The 25,207-nt window shown below is 42.2% G+C and overlaps 1 protein-coding gene across 1 annotated transcript in view; it reads left to right on the top strand.

Moving 5' to 3' along the window:
* LOC145396987 (glutamate receptor ionotropic, delta-2-like) overlaps nt 1-25,207 on the top strand; it is a 182,875-nt gene that overhangs the window by 94,873 nt on the left and 62,795 nt on the right. Inside the window, exon 4 of the mRNA XM_080270214.1 lies at nt 19,779-19,930. Coding sequence (XP_080126340.1) covers nt 19,779-19,930 — 152 coding nt within the window. The remainder of the gene's footprint in view (nt 1-19,778; nt 19,931-25,207) is intronic.

The following is a 25,207-nucleotide window of genomic DNA, read 5'->3' on the forward strand; positions in this document are numbered from 1 at the left end:
AAAATAACAATGCAAAAAAAGCCTTAGGATTTCGCCCGTTATGATGTAGAATCTCTTTGCCTTAATCTACTAAAAGAAAAAAAAAAGTAATCCTCCGGCAATTGGAGGCATACTAACGAAGCTTCACCGAATTCTAATCAATTCTAGAAACATATCACAGGGTACTGCCCACAATGTTTTGATACATTTTATTTTGCTCAAGTTGAACAGAGGAAGGAAAACCAAATAAAATGATAAAATGAATCCATACACCAGATTATAAGTGTCCTACATTCACTAAAAAAGAAAAGAAAAGAAAGAAAACTGTAACAGTTGGACTTGAACTGCTTTACGTTGAATGAGGGAAGACTGTTCTGGGGAAGCGACTTTCAAAGAGATGCAGTTCGGGGAATAAAAGAATTCTAATAGGCTGAAGCTCTACAATAAGGCAGTGTGACACTCCATTCAGGAAAGCTACCAGAGGCCCGTGTAGCACGGGGAGGAGGCATGGAGCAGTGGCACAATCGATGCAACTTTGTCTGCGCATTTGCCATAAAAGCATCTGTAAAGTAATGCAAGGGAGGCAACATTCCTTATTACTTATGGAAGAGGTAGTTCATTTTTAATTGCAAGGCTATTAATGATTCTTACAGCTATGTTCTGAATTTTGTCCCGTTGTTTTAGTTCAACCTCTCCACATCCGCTACACAAGGGTGAGCATTATTCCACCTGAGAGCAAACATGACTCTCATTAATAATAGCTACCTGCTTGACAGTGGAGAATTTGGGGTTTTTGTAAAATAACCCAAGTCTCCTTGAAGATGTTATAGCAAGTGCCCTAACATGAGAGGTCCAGCTGGGGGTATTGTTAAGTGAAACACCGAGAATTTCAATAATCTTTGAGACAGGAATATTAGTAGCACTGAGGGTAAAATAGGAATCAGGCAATATCTCTGTTGCTTAATTTTAAATATTTCGTTTTCTAGCATTAAATGAAACAATGTTATTTTGTTTCTATTCAGTGATTTTAGGTAAGTCTTGGTTTATGAAGACTGCTGTACTGAGTTGCGAGTTAGAGATATAAAACTTCGTGAATGGGTGTATAAGTGTGAAGGAACTGTGAAGTGTTGAATCATCTGCATATGAGTGACTGGCATTATGGGTGATAGATGAGAGATCATTAAGATGAATTAGAAATAGGGTTGGAGCTACAGTAGGACTTATCCTTGTGGCGTGCTGGCATTAATCCAGTGGAAATTAGACTGTACAGTCGTCAGCATAAATTCGCTGCAAGTCTACTAGTGTGATGCGAGTCCTTTTGTCTGGCAACAGTGTAAAGGGATGAGTTGCCACATACACTTTTATACACTTTAACGATGTGTTTTTCAAAAGTGGTACCAGAGACTGCTTAGAGTACAGTTCTCTGTATACTGCAATTGATTAGCGTAAAAAACTGCAAGCGTTGACAGAATGTTATGGAACGACGTATGAGCGTAATGCTCTGGTTTTCTTCATTATAACAGTGTGTAAGCTCCCTTGGTGGTAGGTGGTGGCGACCATCATTCACTCACTTGATGTAGTGCTGCCTACTTCTTCCTTAGCCTTTATCATTCTTTTTCTGTGCCTCCCCTCCTCTCTTCCTATTGCTCGCATCTTTCCTGTCACTTCTTATTGCTTTTCTTTCCTTTACAGGTGGCTTTACATTGAGTGACAAGCCGAATGGTTTCCTGTAAGCCAAGAAACCATTTACAACGCTGGGTGGTAACCATATAACCAAACCATACGTGCTCCCTACGTGTGAACAAGTGGGTTGGTGGAGGGTTAGTGCCCCTCCCCTTAAAACAAATAACTCAAAGTCAAATGGCCACCCCTTAAGGGATTATGGTGTCTGGCAATAGATAGATAGATAGAGATAGTAAGCTCCCTTCCCGTCTCTCTCCCTTACTCCTCCTGATGTCCCCCCCCCACCTCTCCCTCTCTCTCCTTCTCCAACCCCCCACTCACTTTCATGCCTCTCCACTGTCTCCTCTCCCCACCCTCTCTACCTTCATTCATTTATCCACGGCACTAACCCGATTGGCGGATCGCAATTCTCTCTTGACTGTTTTCTAAACCGATTCTGCCTTATTCCCAGTTGCTTGCGGTACTACCAACTATATCCAAGGTTTATTATCAGTATTCCTCCCTGTTCTAGTCCCATTCTTACCCTCCTTGTCTTCTTCCCACTCCTCTCCAGTTGTCTTTCTGTTCTCCACCCTTTGTCACTACCAATAGCCGGGAGATACAGGAACATTGAGGTCTCGTTCTTGTGATGTATTCCTAATTAGTATTTGTTTGAGTGAGCCTGGAAGTCTGTGCCTATTATATCAGTAAGCCAAATTAAACAAACATTTGTGCCCACTCCTCCTACTTCTCGCCCTCTCTCTTTCCTAGGAAAATATTCCCATTCTCCTCATACTGTTCACTGAATCACGAAGCAGTATCAGAAACACTAAAGTTTCGAACTGCTGCATCATGTGTGGAGTAACGAGTGGGAGAAAGTGACTGTTGCATGGCATGAAACTCTCGAATGTTGAGGAGCAAAAAGGTTACAGGAATAGACAAGAAATAGAGAAGAGTGCGATTTATTACGTAGATTAGCGCTGTGGGTGATATAAGGTAGACAGGGCGGAGAGAGAGAGGAGTGGAGATGCAGGATAGCGGGAGAGGGAAGGAGGAGGGGAGGGTGGGGAGGGACAAGGGATGAATACGAGGGAGTGAACAGGAGTTTCACCACGCGACAACAATCATCTGTCATCTTTTGCACATTTTTACGCTAATCAGATATAAAGAATATTGTATTCTGGGTGATTTATAGTACTAATTCTTACAAACACGTCTTTAAAGCGTATAAAAGCCTGTGTGGCAACTAGTTCCCATACATAGTTGCCAGACAAAACGACCCACATCACACGAGCAGGCTTGCAGCGAATTTGTGCTGACGACTGTACATCATCTGCTTTCACTCCTATCATTCTGTCACAGGGATATGAGGAAATTAGTGGAACAAAAGATGATAGGCCATAGCAAGGGAGTTTGGACAGCAGGTAACGATGCCACACTCCATCAGAAGCTTTAGAAATATCAATGGCTACTGCATGGGTTCCTCCATGCTGGACAGGTGACTGATGGATGGTATGAGTCAAGAGATTTAGTATATCTACAGTGGATCTTTTGCGGCAAAACCCCTACTATCTGGCACTAATTAAGTTGCTGAATTCAAGTTGTTACACAATGGGCTTAATAATTACAGTCTCAAATACTTTACCAGGAGATGTGACAACTATTGGCCTGTAATCAGAGAGGCCAAAGCTGCTTCTTTTCTTCGAAACTGGGTGGATATTGGCTTCTTTCCAAGAACTAGGGAATGGAAAAGTATGTATGCATAGTCTGAATAAATTTGACAGAACAGGATAGAGTTCTAGGGAACACTTTTTCCAAACGATTGGACTTTTAGCTTTGTAGGTTGGTAAATTGTCTAGGATGGATTTTGCGTATGTTAAGTGGAGCAGTTTCGGGGGAGTCAAGGTTAAATTTAATCCGCCCTGTCCCGACCACTTTTTCACCACTGGTACCCCCCAATCCCGACCATTTTTGGACCCAAATTTTTTTTGCTAAAACTTTCGATTTTGGTCAGAAACAATGGTCAATCACCAAGAAAGTGTTCACCGGGGTCCATAAGTTGCCTAAACAGGTATACCTTCGTCACACCTGGTACCGTGTTCTGTGTAGGTGGTCTGAGGCTCTCACATTTTCTATGGTATTATAAGTCTGGGAAACCAATGAAAGTAAGTAGATATGTATTTATTACAAACATAAAAACAAGTGATACAGGAGTAAATTGGATTTTATACAAAAATAGTGGTGAAATAAGCATTGTATCATCGGGCGAACCGAGCGAAATCGGCCAAACTGTTCACCATGAATCGCTAACATTGCTGAATCATGATACATATCATTTTTTATACTTACATAATACATCTCCAATAAAATTATACGATTTTACATTTTATTGAACTGTTTTTACGTATTCACAGGCCTTTCGATAACATTTAGCGTAATGTTAGCGCTTATTTACGTAGTGAGTGAACTCGCTGTGACTGTTGTTTCAACTCTTATCGTTTTTTTTTCAACTTACATAATACTTTCCTAATAACATTATACACTTTTCCACTTTAGAGAACTGTTTTGAGATAGTTTCAGGCCTTACGATAATCTTTAGCGTAATAATAGCGCATAATAACACAGAGGGTGAAGTCGCTATGACTATTATTTCAACTTACAACCTATTTTTGTACTTATATAATACTTCTCCACTAACATTACACATGTTTCCACTTGATACAATTGCTATCACATAATTGGAGACCTTACTATTCTACTGAGCATCATATTATCGCATATTTACACAGTGAGTGTTATCGCGATATCATTTGTTTCATCTTACACTGTATTCAACTTATAAATTACTTTCCTACTAACATTACACCCTTTTCCACTTTATATCATTCCTATCACATACTTACAGACCAGAATGTTCTACTGACCGTAATATTTTCGCAGATTTATACAGTGGGTGTACTCGTGACATCAATTGTTACAACTTACACTATTTTTCAACTTATACGTTACTTTCCTGCTAACATTACATCCGTTTCCACTTTAAATTCTTGCTATCACATATTTACTCACCAGAGTGTTATACTGAGCGTCATATTTTCGCAGATTTACACAGTGGGTGTAGTTTTGATGTCACTTCGTTCAACTTACACTATTTCTCAAATTATACATTACTTTCCTGCAAACATTACACCCGTTTCAAGTTTATATAAGACTTAGCACATACTGACTGGCCTTACCATTATACTGAGCGTAATATCGCCATCCCACACAGTTTCAGTAGTGTAGGAAGTTATGGTACTCTCTGAAACATGGCTGAAGGCACAACGCAACATTGGTGGTGGTGGGGGAGGTGGAGAGTGGCGCCTTTCAACACTCGCACTTCTCTTCCCTCTCCCTTTTCCTTTACCCTTTCCCTTCCCTTTCCTTCCTTCCCCACAGCCCCAGGATGTGGGGAGGAAGTTTGGGAATATTGTATGGCGAAAGACGTGCTGGGGAGTGGCTCCACCTCCTCTCCCCTAGGCCTACGTGCACCACGTGCTCGTGCTGCCTCCCTCACACCACTTTCCCTTTCACCCCGCACTCCCGCCACACCACTTTCCCTTTCACCCCGCGCTCCCGCCACACCACTTTCCCTTTCACCCCACACTCCCACCACACCACTTTCACCTTCCCCAGACAAAACACTAGGACCATACTTTATTTGCCTTCTCTCCCCACCTTCTGATCCTCGGGGTGAGATTTTTTTCTTCCCCAACCACGAGGCAACATCACGTCCTAAGCCGCTGTCATCATCATCGTCCTCATCCTCGTCCTCATCAGAATCTCTCTCTAGGGGATGGAGAGAGGTCCATGCAGATGTTTTGGGTGCAGGCTGGCCTTCCCTTGCCTTACAATACGTGACATACCGCTTTTTCCGGGAGGAAGGGACCTCCTCATCACTGCTTGTTATTTCCTCCTCAGGTTGCACATAATCTTGATCCACCACATCATCATCAAGTGGAGAATCACTATCTCCAGTGAAGGCATCCAGGGCAGATTGTATTTCGTCGTCTGAGAGACCTTTACGCGCCATGTCTGACCTGGGTCACTGCTAACAGGTGAGTGACCGAGACAAGGGCAAGCACGGGTCATGCGGGGTCTGGGACGCTGCCCGCCTGGCGGCAGGTAGGGGGGGCTTGGGTAGGTGGGCGAATCGAAAATCTCGCGCGAATTTTGAAAATTGTGGAAATTATGAACCTTGCAATTGCAGGACGTTAAAGTACATCGACGGGATTGGCAGTGACAAAACGTGAGGACGTGGAAGAACGTCGACGGGACGCCGCGGGTTAAGCACAGGGGCGTTCTGAGTGACTTCCTCTAAGGTAGAATAAATTTCTTTCCAATGTTCTGCCACGGATGTTCGCATTTTCAACTCAGATCATATATAGTGTTTCCATTTGAAGTTTTTAGTGGGAGAATGGGTGATATCTTATTATTGAAAGAACTGAGATTTGACCAGAATATTCTATTCTCAATTGGACTATTTAATAATTTGGATGTTTAGATGTAATAGGTGGGGGCGCCCATCATCCACCCACATAGCATAGTGGTATTCTGTTTTTAGGGTAGCTCTACACTGAGTGGTAGGCCAGCCAAATGATTTCCTGTAAACCAGGAAAGCATTTACAACGCTGGGTGGTAACCTTATAACCAATCAACACGTGTTCCCTACGTGACAACAAGTGGGTTGGGGGAGGGTTAGTGCCCCTCCCTGGAAAACAACTAACTCTTAATACGAACAAGAAGTCTCGGACCAGGACTGACCAAAAGGTGACGACTAAGGACCGAAAAAAGGACGTGGTACGGATAACTACATGGAATGTAAGGGGCTCAAATGATGAGGTGAAAGAAAGAGAGATCGTACAGATGCTTGAGGGTGTGAAAATGGATGCATGTGGATTAACTCAAACTAAATGCAGAGGTGAGAGTGTGAGAGAATGGGAGTACGGATAGGGTATATGCGCGGGAGTAGGTGAGAATTGGAGGGCATAAGAAGGAGTATGTATTGTTTTGAGAAACAAATGGAAAGAGAGTATAAGAGAGTATGAATCAGTTGGCTCGAGGATTCTCTGGGAAAGATTGAAAGTTGGACTACAAATGTGGGTGATTGTATACATGTATGCGCCAACATAAGATCATGCAAGCAGAGTGAGAGAAGAGTTCTGCACGAATGTGGAAGCGCACATGGAAAAGTTTGAAAGGAATGAGAGAGTAGTTTTGACTGGAGCTATGAATGGAAAGTAGGGAATATGAAGGTGACCTGCAGAGATGGATGATAATGGCAATGCTTTAGTGGACATTTGTGCCGGGAGGGGGTTGGTGATAGCCAATACCCTTCTCAGGCACAAAATGATCCATAGGTATACGTGGCAGGTGATTAGAAGGGTGGGTGGTGAACTGAATGAAAAGAACCCAATGATTGATTATGTGTGTGTGGATGAAAGGAGGAGAAGGTGTGTAATGGATGAAAGAGTACATAGAGGTTGAGGGAGTGGACTTTCTGACGACCACTTGGTGGTAATTAGAATCGTGGTCCAAATGAAATGGAGAAATAGAAGAGGGAAGGACAGGAGGAAGTAGTGCATACAAGGAGGGTGGAAAGGTTACAAGAGGATGAAAAAAAGGAAGAATATAAGAGGGAAGTGGAGGGGCGATTGGGTAAATATGGATTGGAGCAGATGAGAGACGTGGCAGGTGTTTGCAAGATATTCACAGATATCTGTGCAGCATGTGAGGTGGTGTGTGGGGTGGGGAGAAGACGAAAGGGGGTGCAGTGAACAGCATGGTGGAATGAAGAGGTGAAAGAGGTTGTGGTACAAAAGAAGAAAGCACATGGTGAGTGGATGAGAAACAGGGGCGTGGAAGAAGTTGAAAGACAGGAGAGAGTTATATGTAGAGAGGAAGAGAAAGGTGAAAAGATTAGGAAGTGAGAGTAAGAAGAGAGTGGATGAGGAATTTGGAAGGAATTTAAGTGTAAAGCAGAGAGATTTTAAGAAAATGTTCTGGAAAGAGGTAAGGAGAGTTAGACAGGGGGCCAAAGAAGTTAGCTGGGGAGTGAAACATAAAAATGGTAGATTACTAGTGGAGAACTGAGATAAGGTGAGCAGATGGAGGGAACACTTTAAGGAATTGTTGAATATAGAGAATGAAAGTAATGCGAGTATAAGTGACTGGGGAATGGCTGGGAGAAGAAGGGATGTGAGAAGAAAGGAAGAAATCATTAGCATGGAAGTTGTGAAATCAATGAAGAAAGTTAAAATGGGAAAGCCCCATGAACTGATGGAGTGTGTGGCGAAATGCTGAAGAATGGGGGAGAGAAATTAGTGGACGATGTGCAGATTGGCCTGAAAGGAAGATAGTGGCCCAGAGGATTGGAAGTCAGGTATATTTATTCCCCTATACAAAGGAAAAAGGGAAAAAGAAGTGTGTGGTAATCATAGGGGCATTTATCTGCTTAGTGTAATAGGAAAAGTATAAGGCAGGATACTTATTAACAGAGTTAGGGAAATAACAGAGAAATTATTCAGAGAAGAACAGGGAGGTTTTAGGAAGGGAAGAGGTTCTGTAGATCAGATATTCATTCTTAGATCTTTGGTGGAAGAGTTTCTAGAGAAGGGCAAGAAGTTGTATGAAGCCTTCATGGATTTGGAGAACGCAAATGACAGGGTGGATAGACAAAGAATGTGGAAGGTATTAAGAATATATGAAGCAGATGGGAAGTTTTTGAATGTCGTGGAGAGTATGTACGAGGGTGCTAAGGCTACAGTGCTTCTGGATGGTGAACTGAGTGAATTTTTCAATTTGAAGGTTGGATTCAAGCAAGGATGTGTCATGTCTCCTTGGTTGTTCAATCTGTATATGGATGGGGTTATAAAAGAGATGCAAGGTAGGGCAGTGGATGTTCGAGCGGCCCTAATGAGAGAGGCCGGTGTTTGGAAACTCACTGTGCTGTTGTTTGCAGATGATACATTGTTGTTAAGTGAAGACGAAAGGGAGCTGCAAGGATTGGTGGATGAGTTTGGGAGAGTGTGTAAGAAACGGAATCTAAAGGTGAATGTAGTAAGAAGTAAAGTTTTTGTCTTCGGGAGAAGTGAAGTCAGTGATTGTACAGTGAGGTTGGATGAGGAGGAAATGGAAAATGTGAGTGCGTTTAAGTACTTGGGGAGTGTGATGAGTAAGGATGGAAGTTTAGAGGTTGAAGTGCTTGAAAGGGTGCAACAACGAAGAGAGGTTGTTGGCTCCTTGAAAACAGTGATAAGAAACAGGGAAGTGAGCATGGAAGTGGGAAAGTTATTGCATGTCAGTATTGTGGTGCCAACTCTAATGTATGGAAGTGAAGCTCTGACCATGTTGGAGGGACAGATATTAAGAGTGAGAGCAGTGGAAATAAGTTATCTGAGAGGAACATGTGGAGTCACATGGAGAGACAGACCGACAAATGAGGAAGTGAAGGAGCGTTGTGGTGTAGATGTGGATGTGATAGGAAGCGTTAAGAGAAACAAACTGAGGTAATTTGGCTATGTGGAGAGGATGGAGAGCGAGAGACGGACGAGGAGAGTGTATGTGAGTGAGGTGGAGGGGGAGAGGAAAAGGGAGGCAAAGGATGAGATGGACGGATGGAGTGGAACGGTATATGAGAGAGGGGGGTGTTAGGTGAGAGCTTGGCAGTGAAATGGCGGAGGACAGGGCGACATGGAGGCGATTTGTTTGTGGCCACCTCTTATGGGATTAAGGTGTCTTGCAATAGACAGAGATAGGTAGATAATTGTGAAAAAAGTTTGATTTAGCTAGATTTATTGCTGGCTTTACATTGTTTCTATGATTTTAAAATTACCAGGTATTCAGATGCTTTTGATTTTAAGTAAAAGCTATACACTAAGGACTTTGGGGTCGCTTCTTTGTCAAACCATTTTGGGGCGTCTGATCTTTTGAACAATTGCTCACCAATTTGTATTAAGTCATTAATGTGGGACTGGGCAGAAATGATGTCAGCAGAGGAGAAAGACTGCCATTGAATATCAGCAAAATAATTTCTAAATTCATCCCAGTCTGGCCTATCAAAGTGTCATTTGGTCACACTGACTGGTTCAGAATGGGTAGGTTTGGGACAACAGCTGACTAATGAGGCTTTGATGAGACTATGGTCGGAGGACCTAAGTGGTGACAGTACCTAATGCCTGTATTCATCTGGGTTATTTGTCAGGAACAGGTTCAGATAGGTGCTATGGTCAGGATTATCTGGTATTCTGGTTGGTTGTTTTACCAACTGCGTGAGATTAAACGATTCTGCAAACAGCTCACATTCTAGACCAGTATCGTAAGTCCTGGCAGACTGAAAGAACCATTCTATACTATGGATGTTGAAATCAACCTATAGTGGTAAGGAAGAGGTTATGGTTGGTCAACTAAGTGGATATGTTGTCAAATACGCTGGGTTTTGAGGAGGCATTGAGGGACCGATAAAATTATACAGCTATATATGGTAATGTTTAGGTAATAAATCTGCCATCTTGATTTTGAGATATCTTGTTAACAGATTGACACACAGACGGACACAGACATAGACACAGAGGCAGGTGATTAATTTATCGCCTCTCTAGGTTGGCAGTAATAACACACAGGTCTTACGCACTCCTAAAAGACATTCATTTTATACATTTCACAAAGCCCTTCAACATCCCGTTCTCTTACCAAAATCAGCAACTGGTTGGAGTGTTAGAATCACTCTAGTGGCTCATCAATTTCCAGAAACACTACCATCCATTCCCGTCAGTCACCTGATACTTTTATTTTGACCTCTAACTTCCCTCCTTTCGTTTTAAAGAATATTATTTTCTGATCAGTCACTATTTATTACTTTACAATCCAGTGGTACACTGAAAGCAGTGATGAGAAATAGGGAGGTGAGTATGGAAGTTAAGAAGTCACTGCATGATGGTATTGTGATCCCTACCCTGACGTATGGAAGCGAGGTGTGGACATTGCAAGAGGGGAACAAGTCAAGAGTGAGAGCAGTGGAAATGAGTTACTTGAGAGGAGCATGTGGAGTGACGTGGAGGGACAGGTTGACGAATGAAGAAGTGAAGGAACGTTGTGGGGCAGATGTGGATGTGGTTGAAAAGATTAGGAGAAATACACTGAGGTGGTTTGGACATGTGGAGAGAATGGAGAATGAAAGACTGACTAAGAGGGTGTATGTGGGTGAGGTGGAGGGAGGGAGAGGGAGGGGTAGACCGAGGATGAGGTGGAGGGATGGAGTTGAGAGGTATATGAGGGGGGGGGTGAGTTGGGGGGAGGGGAGTCAAATGGTGGGTGACAGAGTGACTTGGAGGCGTTTTGTCTGCGGCCACCCTTTGCGGGATTAGGGCGTCGGGCTATAGATAGATAGATAGACAGACACTCCATTTGTCCATAATACCAGATAAAGTCATCACACGTGGACAGCCTGAGCGCGCGAGCGCTCAGAAAGTCAAACAGTCTAAAAACACAGCATCCTAGGCAAGAAATTTATTAATTTCAAGGCTTGTCAAGGAGAAAAAAAGAAAAAAACGAAAAAAAAAAATCATACCAAGAGCTGTTCCATACATATGGAGGGCAAGTTGAATTTGATGTAAATGAAAGAGAAAGGTAAAACTGACATTCCATAGCCAACCCAATGCATGAGAGCTTGAGCAACAAAATAATTTACACCGTAACAAGGTTAGCTCTTCCATTTCCACGCTCAGCAATCATTTGGGCATTCCATGTCTCCCTCGGCTGAAGGTTTGTTTTGCTCTCAATCACATTTCTTATTCAGAGCGAGACAAACTATCAGCCACTGCTGCTAATTCAATTTACCAGCAATTTTTCATCAGACAACCTCTTACTTTCATCGTGTTTTACTCTAGTTTTGAAAATTTTAGGAATGAAATTTGATGACACCCTTGTAAGGCGGTGGCTGAAATGGTAGAGAGGTGACACGCAGTCCTAATGGAACCAGGTTCGAATCCCGGCTGGGGCATGTAACAGTTTAAGGATTTGAATTTCATTGAAGCAGACTTTACTGATCGACCAAAGGACCCGCCTCCATGTCGTAGAAATACCCACGCTAATACCAATACGTCAGTCTTATATGAGACAGCCCTAGCATGTATTCAATATGGACGGTGGGCTTTAGCGCCGAAGTGGTGACATGTGGAGGTGTATGGTATGTAGGAGGACTATTGGGCCTTGGGAGCAGGCTGTGAAGCCTATGTTCAGATTCGGACATATTTAAAATAAAGTGTTCACAAGAAATAACCACAAAGTGTTCAATTTTCTTTTATTTTGCGTCTACTTACAGCAGTATATGTCAGACCATTTGCAAACTCTCTTTTAGATAATATTGGAGTTTCCCTCATGTTTGTTGAGTTGAGATTGTAGTGAATGCATTGCCATACCATTGGCATTGGACGGTACTGATACTGAAGGATGATGAGTTGACAGGTCGTTCAGGAAAGACTGATAAGTGAGGGTGGAAGGATGGAGCCCAGTGGGACTCAGATTCTAGTCTTCTGGTGTTGGTAGAACACTTGGGTTTATCTGTCTGAGAGGAAGTTGGCCAGTCATTTCTTATCGGTGTCTTTTATGTTTGTAACTAAAAGTTTGCTGTTTAACCCCTACACCGCGGTCATGTTTTTGTTCTCCTTGCGTGTCCCGCGAGGATATTCGCGCTCCGACTGACTTTTTAAAAATATTTGCCCAAAATCAGTTATTAGTCCTAGAATATTATAATTATATGTGCTTATGGCACATACCTTCAGATTTCTCCTGGGATGTTTGTTGAGCCTTCGTCGAGTACCGTAGAACTTGCGGAGACTTCTGAAGTTGGGTAACTAATTCTCCACTTTACACTTCCCAGCACCCCGTAATATGATTACCACAGCCTGATATTATCCCTAGAAACACTATTCTATGATTTCCAAGTAGTTTGGAATCCATACACCAAAAAACAAAAAACACTGTGAAAGCAATGAAAATTACGAACGCGTACGAGCTTTGCACTTGCGCTCGTTCCCCGCTGGTATTCTGTCATTTATTATTCATAAACACACTCACACTTTATATTCCTATTACTTTATTACACTTATATATACAGTATTTATCCATAAGTTTCCTTCAGTAATTGTAGCTTATTCTCACTCCAGGTATTAACTTTCTCACTCAGTAAACTAGCGTAGAGAGCAATGGTTTGACTGTCATTACTCCAAGTATTTGTACTCATATTCTTATATTAGGTGAAAGAGAGAGAGATTGTCCAGGTGCTTGAGGGCGCGAAAGTGGATGTATGTGGAATAACTGAAACAAAATGGAAAGGAGAAAGTGTGAGAGAATGGATGGGGTATATGTGCAGGAGTAGGTGAGAATGAGAGGGCAAAGGAAGGAGTATGTATAGTTGTGAGTAAAAGATGGAAGAGGAGCATAAGACAGTATGGATCATTTGGGTCAAGGATTGTGTGGGTAAAGTTGAAAGTTGGAATACAAATGTGGGCGATTGTGTGTGTGTATGCACCAACGCAAGATCGTGCTAGAAGAGTGAGAGAAGAGTTCTGGACAAATGTAGAAATGTGCATGGAAAAGTTTGGAAGGAATGAGAGAGTGTTTTTGATTGGTGATATGAATGGTAAAGTTGGGATTGTGAAGGTGAATGGAATAGTTGGTGAGTGGGGTGTGCCTGCTGAGATAGATGAGAATGGGAGTGCGTTAGTGGACATTTGTGCTGGGAGGGGGTTGGTGATAGCCAATACCCTCTTCAGGCATAAAATGATCCACAGGTATACATGGCGAGTGATGAGAAGGGTGGGTGGTGAACTGAATGAAAGGAAGGCAATGATTGATTATGTGTGTGTGGATGAAAGGATGCGAAGATGTGTAAAGGATGCAAGAGTGTATAGAGGTTGGGGGAGTGGACTTTCTGACCACTACTTGGTGGTGGCCAGAATTAGAATTCAAGTAAGATGTAGAAATAGAAGAAGGGAAAGACGAGAGGAAGGAGTAGTTACAAGGAGAGTGGAAAGGTTACAAGAGGATGAGAAAAAGGCAGAGTATAAGAGAGAAGTGGAGGAACGATTGGGCAAATATGAATTGGAGCAGATGGGAGACGTGGAAGGTGTGTGTAGCATATTTACAGAAGAAATATGTGCAGCATGTGATGTGGTGTGTGGAAGGAAGAGAAGACGGAGGGGGTGCAAGGAACAGTGTGGTGGACTGAAGAGGTGAAACAGGCTGTGGCACAAAAGAAGAAAGCATACAATGAATGGATGAGAAATAGGGGCGTGGAAGAAGTTGAGAGGCGGAAGAGAGAGTTATATGTAGAAAGAAAGAGAGAGGTGAAAAGATTAGTAAGAGAGAGTAAGAAGAGAGTGGATGAGGAATTTGGAAGGAATTTGAGTGTAAAGTGGAGGGACTGTAAGAAAATGTTGTGGAGAGAGGTGAAAAGAGTAAGACAGGGTGGAAGTAAGCAGGGGAGTGAAAGATAAAAATGGTAGATTACTAGTGCAGAAGGGAGAAAAAGTGAGCAGATGGAGAGAACACTTTAAGGAATTGTTGAACGTAGAGGATGGAAGTAATGCGAGTATAAGTGGCTGGGGAATGGCTGGGAGAAGGAGGGAGGTGAGAAGACAGGAAGAAATCAGTAGGATAGAAGTTGTGGAAGCAATGAAGAAAGTCAAAATGGGGAAAGCCCCAGGAATTGATGGAGTGTGTGGTGAAATGCTGAAGCATGGGGGAGAGATAGTAGTAGAATGGATGTGGAAGATGTGCAGATTGTTTCTGGAAGGAAGGTAGAGTCCCGGAGGATTGGAAGTCAGGTATAATTATTCCCTTGTACAAAGGAAAAGGGGAAAAAGAAGTGTGTGGTAATCATAGGGGCATTTGTCTTCTTAGTATAATAGGAAAAGTGTATGGTAGGATACTTATTGACAGAGTTAGAGAAAGAACAGAGAAATTAGTTGGAAAAGAACAGGGAGGCTTTAGGAAGGGAAGAGGTTGTGTAGATCAGATATTCATTCTTAGATCTTTAGTGGAAAAGTTTCTAGAGAAGGGAAAGAAGTTGTATGCGGCTTTCATGGATTTGGAGAAAGCATATGACAGGGTGGATTGACAAGGATTGTTGAAAGTGTTAAGAATATATGGAGGAGATTGGAAGTTGTTGAATGCTATGAAGAGTATGTACGATGATGCAAAGGCTGCAGTGCGTGTGGATGGTGAACTAAGTGAATTTTTCTCTTTGAAAGTTGGTTTGAAACAGGGATGTGTCATGTCTCCATGGTTGTTCAATCTGTACATGGATGGGGTAATAAAAGAGGTACAAGGTAGGGTAGTGGATGTTGGAGTGGCCCTGGTGAGAGAGGATAGTGTTTGGAAACTCCCTGTACTATTGTTTGCAGATGATACTGTGTTGTTGAGTGAAGACGAAGGGGAGCTGCAAGGCTTGGTGGATGAGTTTGAGAGAGTGTGTAAGAAACGGAATCTAAAGGTGAATGTAGGGAAGAGTAAAGTGATGGTCTTTGAGAGAGGTGAAGTCATTGAATCTACAGCGAGGTTGGATGGTGAGGAATTGGAAAATGTGAGTACGTTTAAGTACTTGGGTACTGTGATGAGTAAGGATGGAAGTTTGGAGGGTGAAGTGCTTGAAAGGGTACAGCAGGGAAGAAAGGTTGCTGGTTCTTTGAAAGCAGTGATAAGAAACAGGGAAGTGAGCATGGAAGTGAAAAAGTTACTACATGACAGTATTGTGATACCAACTCTAACGTACGGAAGTGAAGCTTGGACGTTGTTGGAAGGATACAAGTCAAGAGTTAGAGCAGTGGAAATGAGTTATTTAAGAGGAGCCTGTGGAGTCACATGGAGCGACAGGCTGACGAATGAGGATATACAGGAGCATTGTGGTGTTGATGTGGATGTGATAGGAAGCGTTATGAGGAACACACTGAGGTGGTTTGGCCATGTGGAGAGGATGGAGGGTGAAAGACTGACGAAGAGAGTGTATGTGAGTGAGGTGGAGGGGGGAAGAGGGAGGGGGAGGCCGAGGATGAGATGGAGGGATGGGGTGGAGAGGTATATGAGAGAGGGGGGGGTGAGTTGGGAGCAGGGCAGTGAAATGGGGGGGGACAGGGCGACTTGGAGGCGATTTGTTTGTGGCCACCCCAAACGGGATTGAGGCGTCGAGCAATAGATAGATAGATAGTGATAGATAGAGTTACATTTCTATTTTATTTACATTTCTATTTAATTTACATTTCTATTTTATTTACACTGTCACTTCCAGTAAATAAGGGCTTCTTGCCCTTGGAGCCAGGAAGAACTTGGGACACTGATGCACTCGTAGTTTATCACCATTTCCTCCACTGGCTCATCACACGATTCACCAGAAAGATTGTAGTCACTGTCCATCATTATCATGGATAAATTAGCCAGTTCACACTCCACAGCAGAGTCATTTAGTCCTTTACCCCTTCCCACACGAGGTTTAGTAGGGGTAGAGGTCACAGGGCCCACTAGAAGCGGCGGAAATGGAGGGGCGTGAGTGCTATGTGCTTTCATCTCAAGAAACAACACTGAACTAAATGACGAGGCGGATATGGGGCTGCCAAGGGTTGACAACGTCAGCGAGGTGACAGCTGCTAATTTATATGCTGTGAAATGATTGGCAGGAAATTAGGTAGTTCCAGGTGAATGTAAATATCACTTAGGCGTCTCCCTTCCTTTCTTATATATATTTTTATTACGAGAATAGATTATACGGCATATGTCACGGGAAACTACCAGGGAAAATTAGCGAATGAGTGCACGTGGGGTGTTGCCAGGTGATAATTAGCCAACTCCAGGTGTATGGCAGTATCAGTTACCTTATTTTGGTGGGGGTATATATTATTTGGTATAAGAATAGGGCATAGAGCATATTTCAATGGATGAAATCAGTGGAAAATTCCAGGGAAGATTTGCTTAGCGCAGTGCGGCTGGGCAGGCGAGAGGAGAGGGTAATGGAGGGGAGGTAGGAAGGGGAGTCAAGAACGGGGATAAATAACTAAATTGTCAACAATGGATGGGAGTACAGATGACATTAGCAGTGCTGACTATTGTTGGACTGTGGCAGTACTGATAGATGATACAAGCCACCACTTGAAAGCCCGGGAGAATTCAAAATAACACAGAATTGCAAAACTGACTCCCCGCTGTATGATCCACTACGCCTGAGCGTCATGAAAGTGACGACCCATGGTTAAGGGGTTAAGACAGTATGATACTATATCAAATGCTTTGCTCATTTGTACTGCAGATAGTTTGGTAAAAATGGTGGTTGCATTTTGCTGAAATCATCTAGAACGAGTTGGATGAACTTGGAAAGGTGTCTGCTGACTGAATGCATAGGTCAGAATCCATGGTGGGAGGCTGATGGTGGGATGTGAGGACAATGCTCTTTGTTGTCAGTCATTTCATGATTTTTGGAGAGCATACAAAACACTATCCACTATAACTAGCTAATAATGTTGACTTAAGTTACCCCTTCCATGCATCAACAAAGACCTGGATCTTTTAGTAGCGCTTTTTGTATTTCTGCTGATGAAAAACATTCCGCACATTTTCTTTCCTTTTCCCAAAGTAATATGAGCACGCGCATGTTCAAATAAGACTTTCTTTACCACTCTTTGCTTTCAGTCATTTTGCATTCCCCTTTCCTTTCTGTCTGTCTGCCACTTCATTACCTGCACTTCTTGAGCCATTCCTTCTAATTATTCCCCTTTCCTTACAACCACCCCTACTTTCTTTTCTTCACTCCACTAAGGTGTCCCTTGCCATCACACACACACAAACACACACACACACACACACACACACACACACACACACACACACCACAACCTCCTTTAATATTCTCCATATATCTCCATTAGTGCGCATCCACACGTGTGCTCAAACAAGTGTTGGCAACATGTAAGCAACACGGTAACGAACATGCTGCAAACATGTTGGGAATAACAGCGTCCAGATCATGTTGGCAGCATCATGATGAAGTCTCAGCTGCCTTGTATGGACACACTTATCCGATCACCTCAGCTGCCAGTGTTTGAAGCTGCACTGAAACATGTTTGCATACATCTGTCCAAATACTGCTGCAAGAATGTTCCCGAACACGTTGCCAGCTGTGTTGCAACATATGTTCGAGTACACGTGTAGATGCGCCCTTGTGCTAACTTACACTGTGCTTACTTAAGTTCCCTGTCGTTATTTCATTGAGATCTACCTCCAGTTTCTACACTGGGTACTTCGCCTTCTTCCTTATTATTAGTTTTTTTATGCAAGGAAGTAGGAACCAAAGGTCAGACGCCTACAAGACTCTTCCCTCCAAGAAAAAACAAAAACATGATATCAGAGAGTTAAATTCAAGATCCGTTCATTTAGTGATGTCTGGACACACTGCGTTTGAAAGACTGGAGGTTATAGGCCGCAGGAAATACAGCCAGTGGAACACAGTTCCAGAGTTGACTTGTTGCATACATAAAGGACTGGAAGTAACGGCTAACTCTTACATTAAAGAATTGTACAGAAAAGGGATGAGAGTTTGTTGCTAGGCAATTTCTACGTACCCGCTGTAGTGGTGGAAGGATGCAAGCAGACAATTATAAAAAGCAGTGACCATTGAAGTAGAGATAAAAATGAATAAATAAATAAAAAGATATGAAGATGCAACACTACAATGAAGAGATAGAAATTGAAAGGAACCAGTAAGGGATGGAGAGACGATGTGGCAAAAAGCTCTTGACTCCACCCTGTTGAGATGAGCTTGAAGGAGCCGTATTAGGAAAGCCTTCCCACACATAAGACTTGTACTCTACACAGGGAAGAATAAAACCCGTGTATAAAGTCAACAACAGTGCAGGGGTAAAGAAGGCACTGAGTTGGCTTTGCACACCTAATCTTTTGGAAGCAGATTTTACAAGAGAGGTAATATAAAATTTCTAAAATAAATCCCGAGAGATGACGCAGGTTTAAGCTGGATATTGTTCAGAATTAGAGGATACTCCTGCTCCCTGTCCACAACTCTTATCTTTGATAAAACTACATAGTGATCTGATAACCCACCTTCATTTATCATATCATAATATCTAACACTTCTTTCATCAGTGGCTTATCCACTTACACTGTATCAGTCATTGCCTTTTACTCTACACTCTACCTTCCATTCTATTTTTTCTATCCTTAATTCATAGTTGTGTATCCATTTGTGATTAAAGAGGTATTCGTGAAAGCCAGTCACCTCTCAGCATGTATGTCCAGCAATGTATATTCTCATTCTAATTCACTTGTGATGCTTGACGCCAATAAGTAACCCTTCCTTTCATATATTCTCTACTTCTGCAATCAAATTGCCATTTAGAATCGACCTCTCACTCACACTAAACTCTCCAGACACACTTCGATATCCATCCAAACCTGTTCCTTTCACTCATGCTTCCCTGTTATCGGTTGCAGGATTAGTAAAGACAAACACTCCCATTTGTACTTCCACTACAATCTTAACACAGGTAACAGTCAGTTCCATCGTCCAATAATCTCAACATTTTTTTCCAGCATATTAATAACTTTATACACACACACACCCACACACCCACCCACACACACACACACACACATATGTATATATACTGTGGTACAGTGGCAGTGTGCGTTTCGCACGTTGGTGAGCGCGGGTTCGCCTCCCGCCAGAGTTGCAAAAACTTTAGGAAGCGTTCAACAAGCCACTTGCTACTTTGGCGGACACAAGGGGTGCTGTGGTTGAACCAGTGTCGCATACTAGTATGCTTGCACCCAATCGGCTTAAGGCGGGCCGATTACACTTGGTTCACAGACTACACACACATCCAAAGTCACTACAGCACTACAATCACACTCACAAGCACTTCCCACCCTACAAACAGTCTCTATCAGACAGCCTAAGCCACTAAGTAGAGATATATTGGCTGTATCATTCCTGCTTCGGTAGGGATAGGCCGGTCCTGCAGTGGACCTCAACGGCTGATGATATATATATATATATATATATATACGGTATGTACTGTGTATACTGATGCTTATAGGTGAACTGCATCATGCTGAGGGTACCTCCACCAGAGCCACGCTGGCAGGCTGTCTTGTGGCCCTTCACACAGTACACCTGGTTCGCCTTGGCAGTGGGACTTCTGCTCAGCGGGCCACTTCTCTATTGCATGGATCGATGCTCTGCCCAGAGGTATAAATGTTTCGTGTAATTTGTTTGAGACAACTGGACAATTATCACATTTTTTCTTATTTCATTAGGAACTTACCGAAGCCATGAATCATTGCTGAAAATCTAAAGATTTAAGACATAGTACACATTACCTGAAAGAGGGCATGTTCAACACATGTGATCAATGGTGATAGGAAGATGCCTCTCATACTTACCATTGATTTGATCCCTAAACATCGAGCGGTTTCTTTTTGGCAAGTATAATCGCCTCGCCTTAAACAGAGTATAACAGATAGGGAGCCCTTCAATGTTTAATGGTAAAACAGAAGTTTCTTACTTACACAACTCACACTCAGCCACCAAAACTTCTTGGATTTCAGATTCATTGGTATTTAATTGTAAAATAATGTATTTACAATGAAACACATCCTTACAGTCACATGAGTTAATAAATTTCATCCTTTCTAATCAAGCCATGATGAGACATTCTACCCTTCCTAACCAGGGTGTTGCACCTACAATCATGTCTAACATGCTTTTGCAGAACTCATCGTCATTCATCAGATTTTTCCCTCAGTTCGTCTCCCGTTCGTTCGTCCACTATCCACAGGCCACAGATATGGACAGATTTTTACGATTAATTTGTCACACCAGTCCTCTCAATATGACAGTGTGCCTCGTCTTAGTGGTCGACATCCACAAATCACCTCCAGCGTCACAGTAACCCCAATGGACAGGGGCATAAAGGAAACTTCTTTATTTTCGGGTGTATGAGCATAAAATTGATTTCACTGGAAAGGGCGTTCAGCATGCAGAAATTTGTCCCTATCACAATTTTTGGACAAGCTGAAACTATGAAAAGTGCAAAAGTAAATGAATAAACAAATAAGCGCATGTTTCCTTACTTCATTAAGTGGTGGAGGTAAGAAGGAAGGTACGTAAGCAGGGAGGTAATTACGTAGGTAGTTGGATAGGTAGGTAGATTGCTAGAAAGACAGGGAGGTAGACAAATAAGTAGATATGGAGCATGGGATGGAGGTAGAGATGTTTCTAGGTAAGCAGGCAGGCAGCTAAGTGGGGGGGAGAAAGGTAAATCGGTAGGTAGATAGGTGGGTAGTAGGTAGGAGGATAGACAAGGAAGTAGTTAGTTAGACAAGGAAAGGAGTTAGACAGGGAAGTATATAGACAGGCAGATCAGCAGGGGAGAATTAGGGAAGTAGGTTGGCAGGGCGATGGATAGGTAGGGATGGAAGGACGGAGATAGGTAGGGAGGTAAGTATGCACAGTAAGAAGTAAGATACAGGTAGGGAGGTAAGTAGGTACAGTAAGAAGTAACAGATAGATAGGGAGGTAAGTAGGTACAGTAAGCAGTAAGAGATTGGAAGGGAGGCAAGTAGATAGGTGGTTTGGTTAGCAGGGAGGTAAAACGGAAAGAGGGTGTACTATAGGCAGGCAGGGAGGTAGGTCATGAGGTTGACAGGTGAGTAGGCAGAAGGTGCAATAAACAGGAAGGTGTGTAGATAGGAAGAAAGGGAAAAAGGACAAGAAATTCATGTTAAACGTGTTTATGTTAAACCGTCTATTCGCTCTTTAATACTTTCCAGTGAAAGGCCCTCATGGTCTAATAGTGGCTGCAAAACCTGAAATCAGTATATAACAATGAATCCACCGTACACGGCAAGGATCATACGAGACCTTGCCTTCAGTATCCTACCGTAGCTACATTGTATGATTTTAATGAATTCAGAAAGAGTAGGGCGGTGACATGCCACATTTCAAGATTTTATATCTAAAACCGAGGACGTATATCATGTAATTAAATCTGTCCTATTTGCAATCTAAATCTTGTATGATAGCCTTAAGCATTTTTTAAATAACATAACAGAGGAAGGAAAAACAAATAAATAATAATCCATACACCAGATTACTGGCGTCCTTCATTCATAAAATACCCAACAGTCGGACTTGAACAGCTGTAGGTTAAAGTTTGGGGGGAAACAATTCCGGGGAAGCGAGTTCAAGAGAGATGCAGTTCGGGGAATAAAAGAATTATGATAGGCAGAAGTTCTGCTATTTGGTTGTGTGACATTCCAGTCATGAGCGCTACCAGATGCCCGTGTAGCATGAGGGAAGGCATGGAGAGGTGGCACAATGGACGCAACTACGCCTGAGCATTTGCCATAAAAATATATGTAAAATAATGCAAGGGAGGCAACATTCCTTCTTACTTGTAGGGGAGGTAGTTTATATATAACAGGTGGGTTATTAATAATTCCAACAGCTTTGTTCTGAATTTTATCTCGTTGGTTTAATGCTACCTCGCCACATCCATTCCACAAGGGTGAACAATATTCAAGCTGAGAGCGCACATGACTCTTATAAATTACAGTTAACTGCTCGTCAGTGAAGAAGATAAGGACTCTGTCAAAAATCCAAGTATCTTTGAGGCGGTTTTAGCTAGTGATCTGACATGAGAGGTCAGCCTGAGGGCATTATTAAGTGAGACACCGAGAATTTCATTACTTTTGGAGATGGGAATATTAGGAGCACTGAAGGTACTATACGAATCTGGCAATATCTGACTATTAGTAAATTGTATATATTTGGTTTTACAAGCATTAAAAGAGACAAGGTTGTTTTGTCCACAGTCACTGATCTTAAATAAGTCTTGAATTATGGAGATGGCTGTACTGACTTGAGTTAGAGATATTAGACTTTGTAAATGGGTGTTTGAGTGAGAATGAACTGAGTCATCTGTATATGTATGGATGGGATTGTGGGAGACAGATAAGAGATCATTAATATGAACCAGGAACAGGGTTGGCACCGGAACTGATCTCTGTGGCACGCCGGCGTTAAGTGAGTGGAAAATGGAATATACATCATCCACTTTTACTCTTTATTTTTCTGTTGCTAAGATATGAAGAAAGCGAAGGAACAAAAGACGTTAGTCCATAGCAAGGGCGTTTGGACAGCAGGGAACAGTGCCACACTCTGTCGAAAGCTTTAGAAGTATCAAGTGTTACGGCATGAGTTTGTCTATGTTGGTCAATTGATTGATGGATGGTATGACAGGAGATTGAGTATGTCAATGGTGGATCTTTCGTGGCAAAAACCATATTGTCTTTCACTGATTAAGTTGTTGGATTCGATATATTTCACTATGTGCTTATTAAATAAAATTTCAAATACGTCACCAAGAGATTTGACAGCTATTGGTCTGTAATCAAAGGGGTTATAGGAACTTCCTTCCTTTGGAATTGGATGGATATTGGCTTCTTTCCATGAATTAGAGAATGAAAAAGTACGTATTCATAGTCTGAATAATTTAGCTAGAACAGAGACAAGTTCTGGGTAACACTTTTTCAAAACAATTGGAGGAATTCCATCCGGGCCTGGAGCTCTGTTGTTTGGTAAATTGTCTAGGATGAATTTTACGAATTTCGTGTGTATTTTAAGTGGAACAATTTCAGGAAAGTCAAGTTCTAGTACTAGGAAGTTGTAACTGACTTCCACTATGGTAGAATTTCTGGCAAATGTACTGGCAAAGATATTCACTCTGCCACGCAGGTAATTTGTAATGTTGTCATCTGAAGATTTAAGTGGGGGGAATGGATGATGACTTGTTAAAGTTATTTTCGAAAGAACTGAGAGTTGACCAGAATATTCTATTGTCTTCAGGGTTGTTAAGTAGTTGTGATGCTTAATTTTGAAGAAAGTTTGATTTTGCGAGATTTTGCATGGTTTCTAGCAATTTTAAACTGACAGAGTGATTCAGACGTTTTTTATTTCAAGTAAGAGCTATATGCTAATGACTTTTGGGCCCTTGCTCAGGCATAGTTGCTATCAAACTATTTTGGAGAGTTCGATGTGTTAGTGAACTATTGACTTGGTATGAATAAATCCATACCATCTAGTACTAAGTCAGTAATGTGGGACTGGGTAAAACTGACATCACTAGAGAAGAAAGACTGCCAGGGAATGTCAGCAAGGTAATTTCTAAATCCATTCCAGTTTGCCCTGTCAAAGTGCCAATGGGCCACCCTGACAGGTTCAGAACGGGGAGTTTCTTTCTTCTTTTTTTTTTTTTTTTAAGGGGGGGCTAAATAATGAGGCTTTGATGAGACTGTGTTCAAAGGATCCAAGTGGTGACAGTAATTCTGTCCTGTATTGATCTGGATTATCTGTCAGGAATATATCCAAGAGATGAGCATTATAGTCAGGATTATCTGGCACTCTGGTTGGTTGCTTTACTAACTGCATGAGATTAAACGATTCTGCAAACAGCTCGCACTCTAGACCAACGTCGTCAGTCCTGGCAGTCCATTCAACATTATGTACATTAGAATCACCCAAAATGGTAATTTCGGTGGTAAGGGCAAGGTTAAGGGTACTCAACTGTGTGAATATGGAGTCAAATACACTGGGTTTTGAGGAAGCATTGGGAAAGCAATGGACTACACAGATATATTTGGTAATATTTAGATAATTTAGTTTATACAGTGAGTACCATAATCAAAATTAGTTGATGTCAATTTTAAAACAGTGTCAATTGCATATTAAGATTTGATATAACAACAGGTGCCGTCCTTGATACGGAAGTTTGTGAGGAGATGGTCACCAGGAAAACAAAATTGGAATATTTCGGTAGAGGGAGAGATTTTTGGTTCTGTGAGGAACAGGGCTACAGGGAATAAGGATTGTAGGAAAAAATGAACTGAATTCAGACTGGTGCTGAGACCACGGATGTTGGTGAAGAATAAGGCCGCACCTGCCCCTCTCCACTGACGAGTATGAATGAAATTTGCAATGGTTGCTGCTGGCACAGTCACTTGATGATGACCGGGAGAACCCTGTGCCGCCAGCCCTACCCTGCAGATGGTGGCAATCCGAGATACCATCTCGTTTGATGGTAATAATACAGCGCCCATTTCATGGGAGTGGGAATAGAAGGTGTGATATCTTATGTGCATGTAGTGTGATGTAGACAGTTGAAGGTAGAAGTATTAAGAGAGTATGAAGGCCTACTCTTTGTGTAAATGAAAGCACTGCAAATGTTCGCAAAGGGAGTTGGTCAGGATCAAGTACTGAGGGCTGGTGCAACGGGAGCTCCAGCTCTCCCTATCACTAGCTTGCCATTCATCTCAGGAGTATGCCCTGTTCGACTGATGGTACTATCTACTTCTTCAGTGGGTGGGTACATCTTGTTTTACATTACATCATGTTTTACATTACCTGGTTTTTGTCTGAAACGTTATGATCAGTGGGTGTTGATTCTAAATCCAAAGGAAGACAGGC

The sequence above is a fragment of the Coenobita brevimanus genome, chromosome 40 (genome assembly GCF_032717465.1).
Source record: "Coenobita brevimanus isolate Jiangsu-jjx chromosome 40, ASM3271746v2, whole genome shotgun sequence".
NCBI classification, from domain to species: Eukaryota; Metazoa; Arthropoda; class Malacostraca; order Decapoda; family Coenobitidae; genus Coenobita; species Coenobita brevimanus.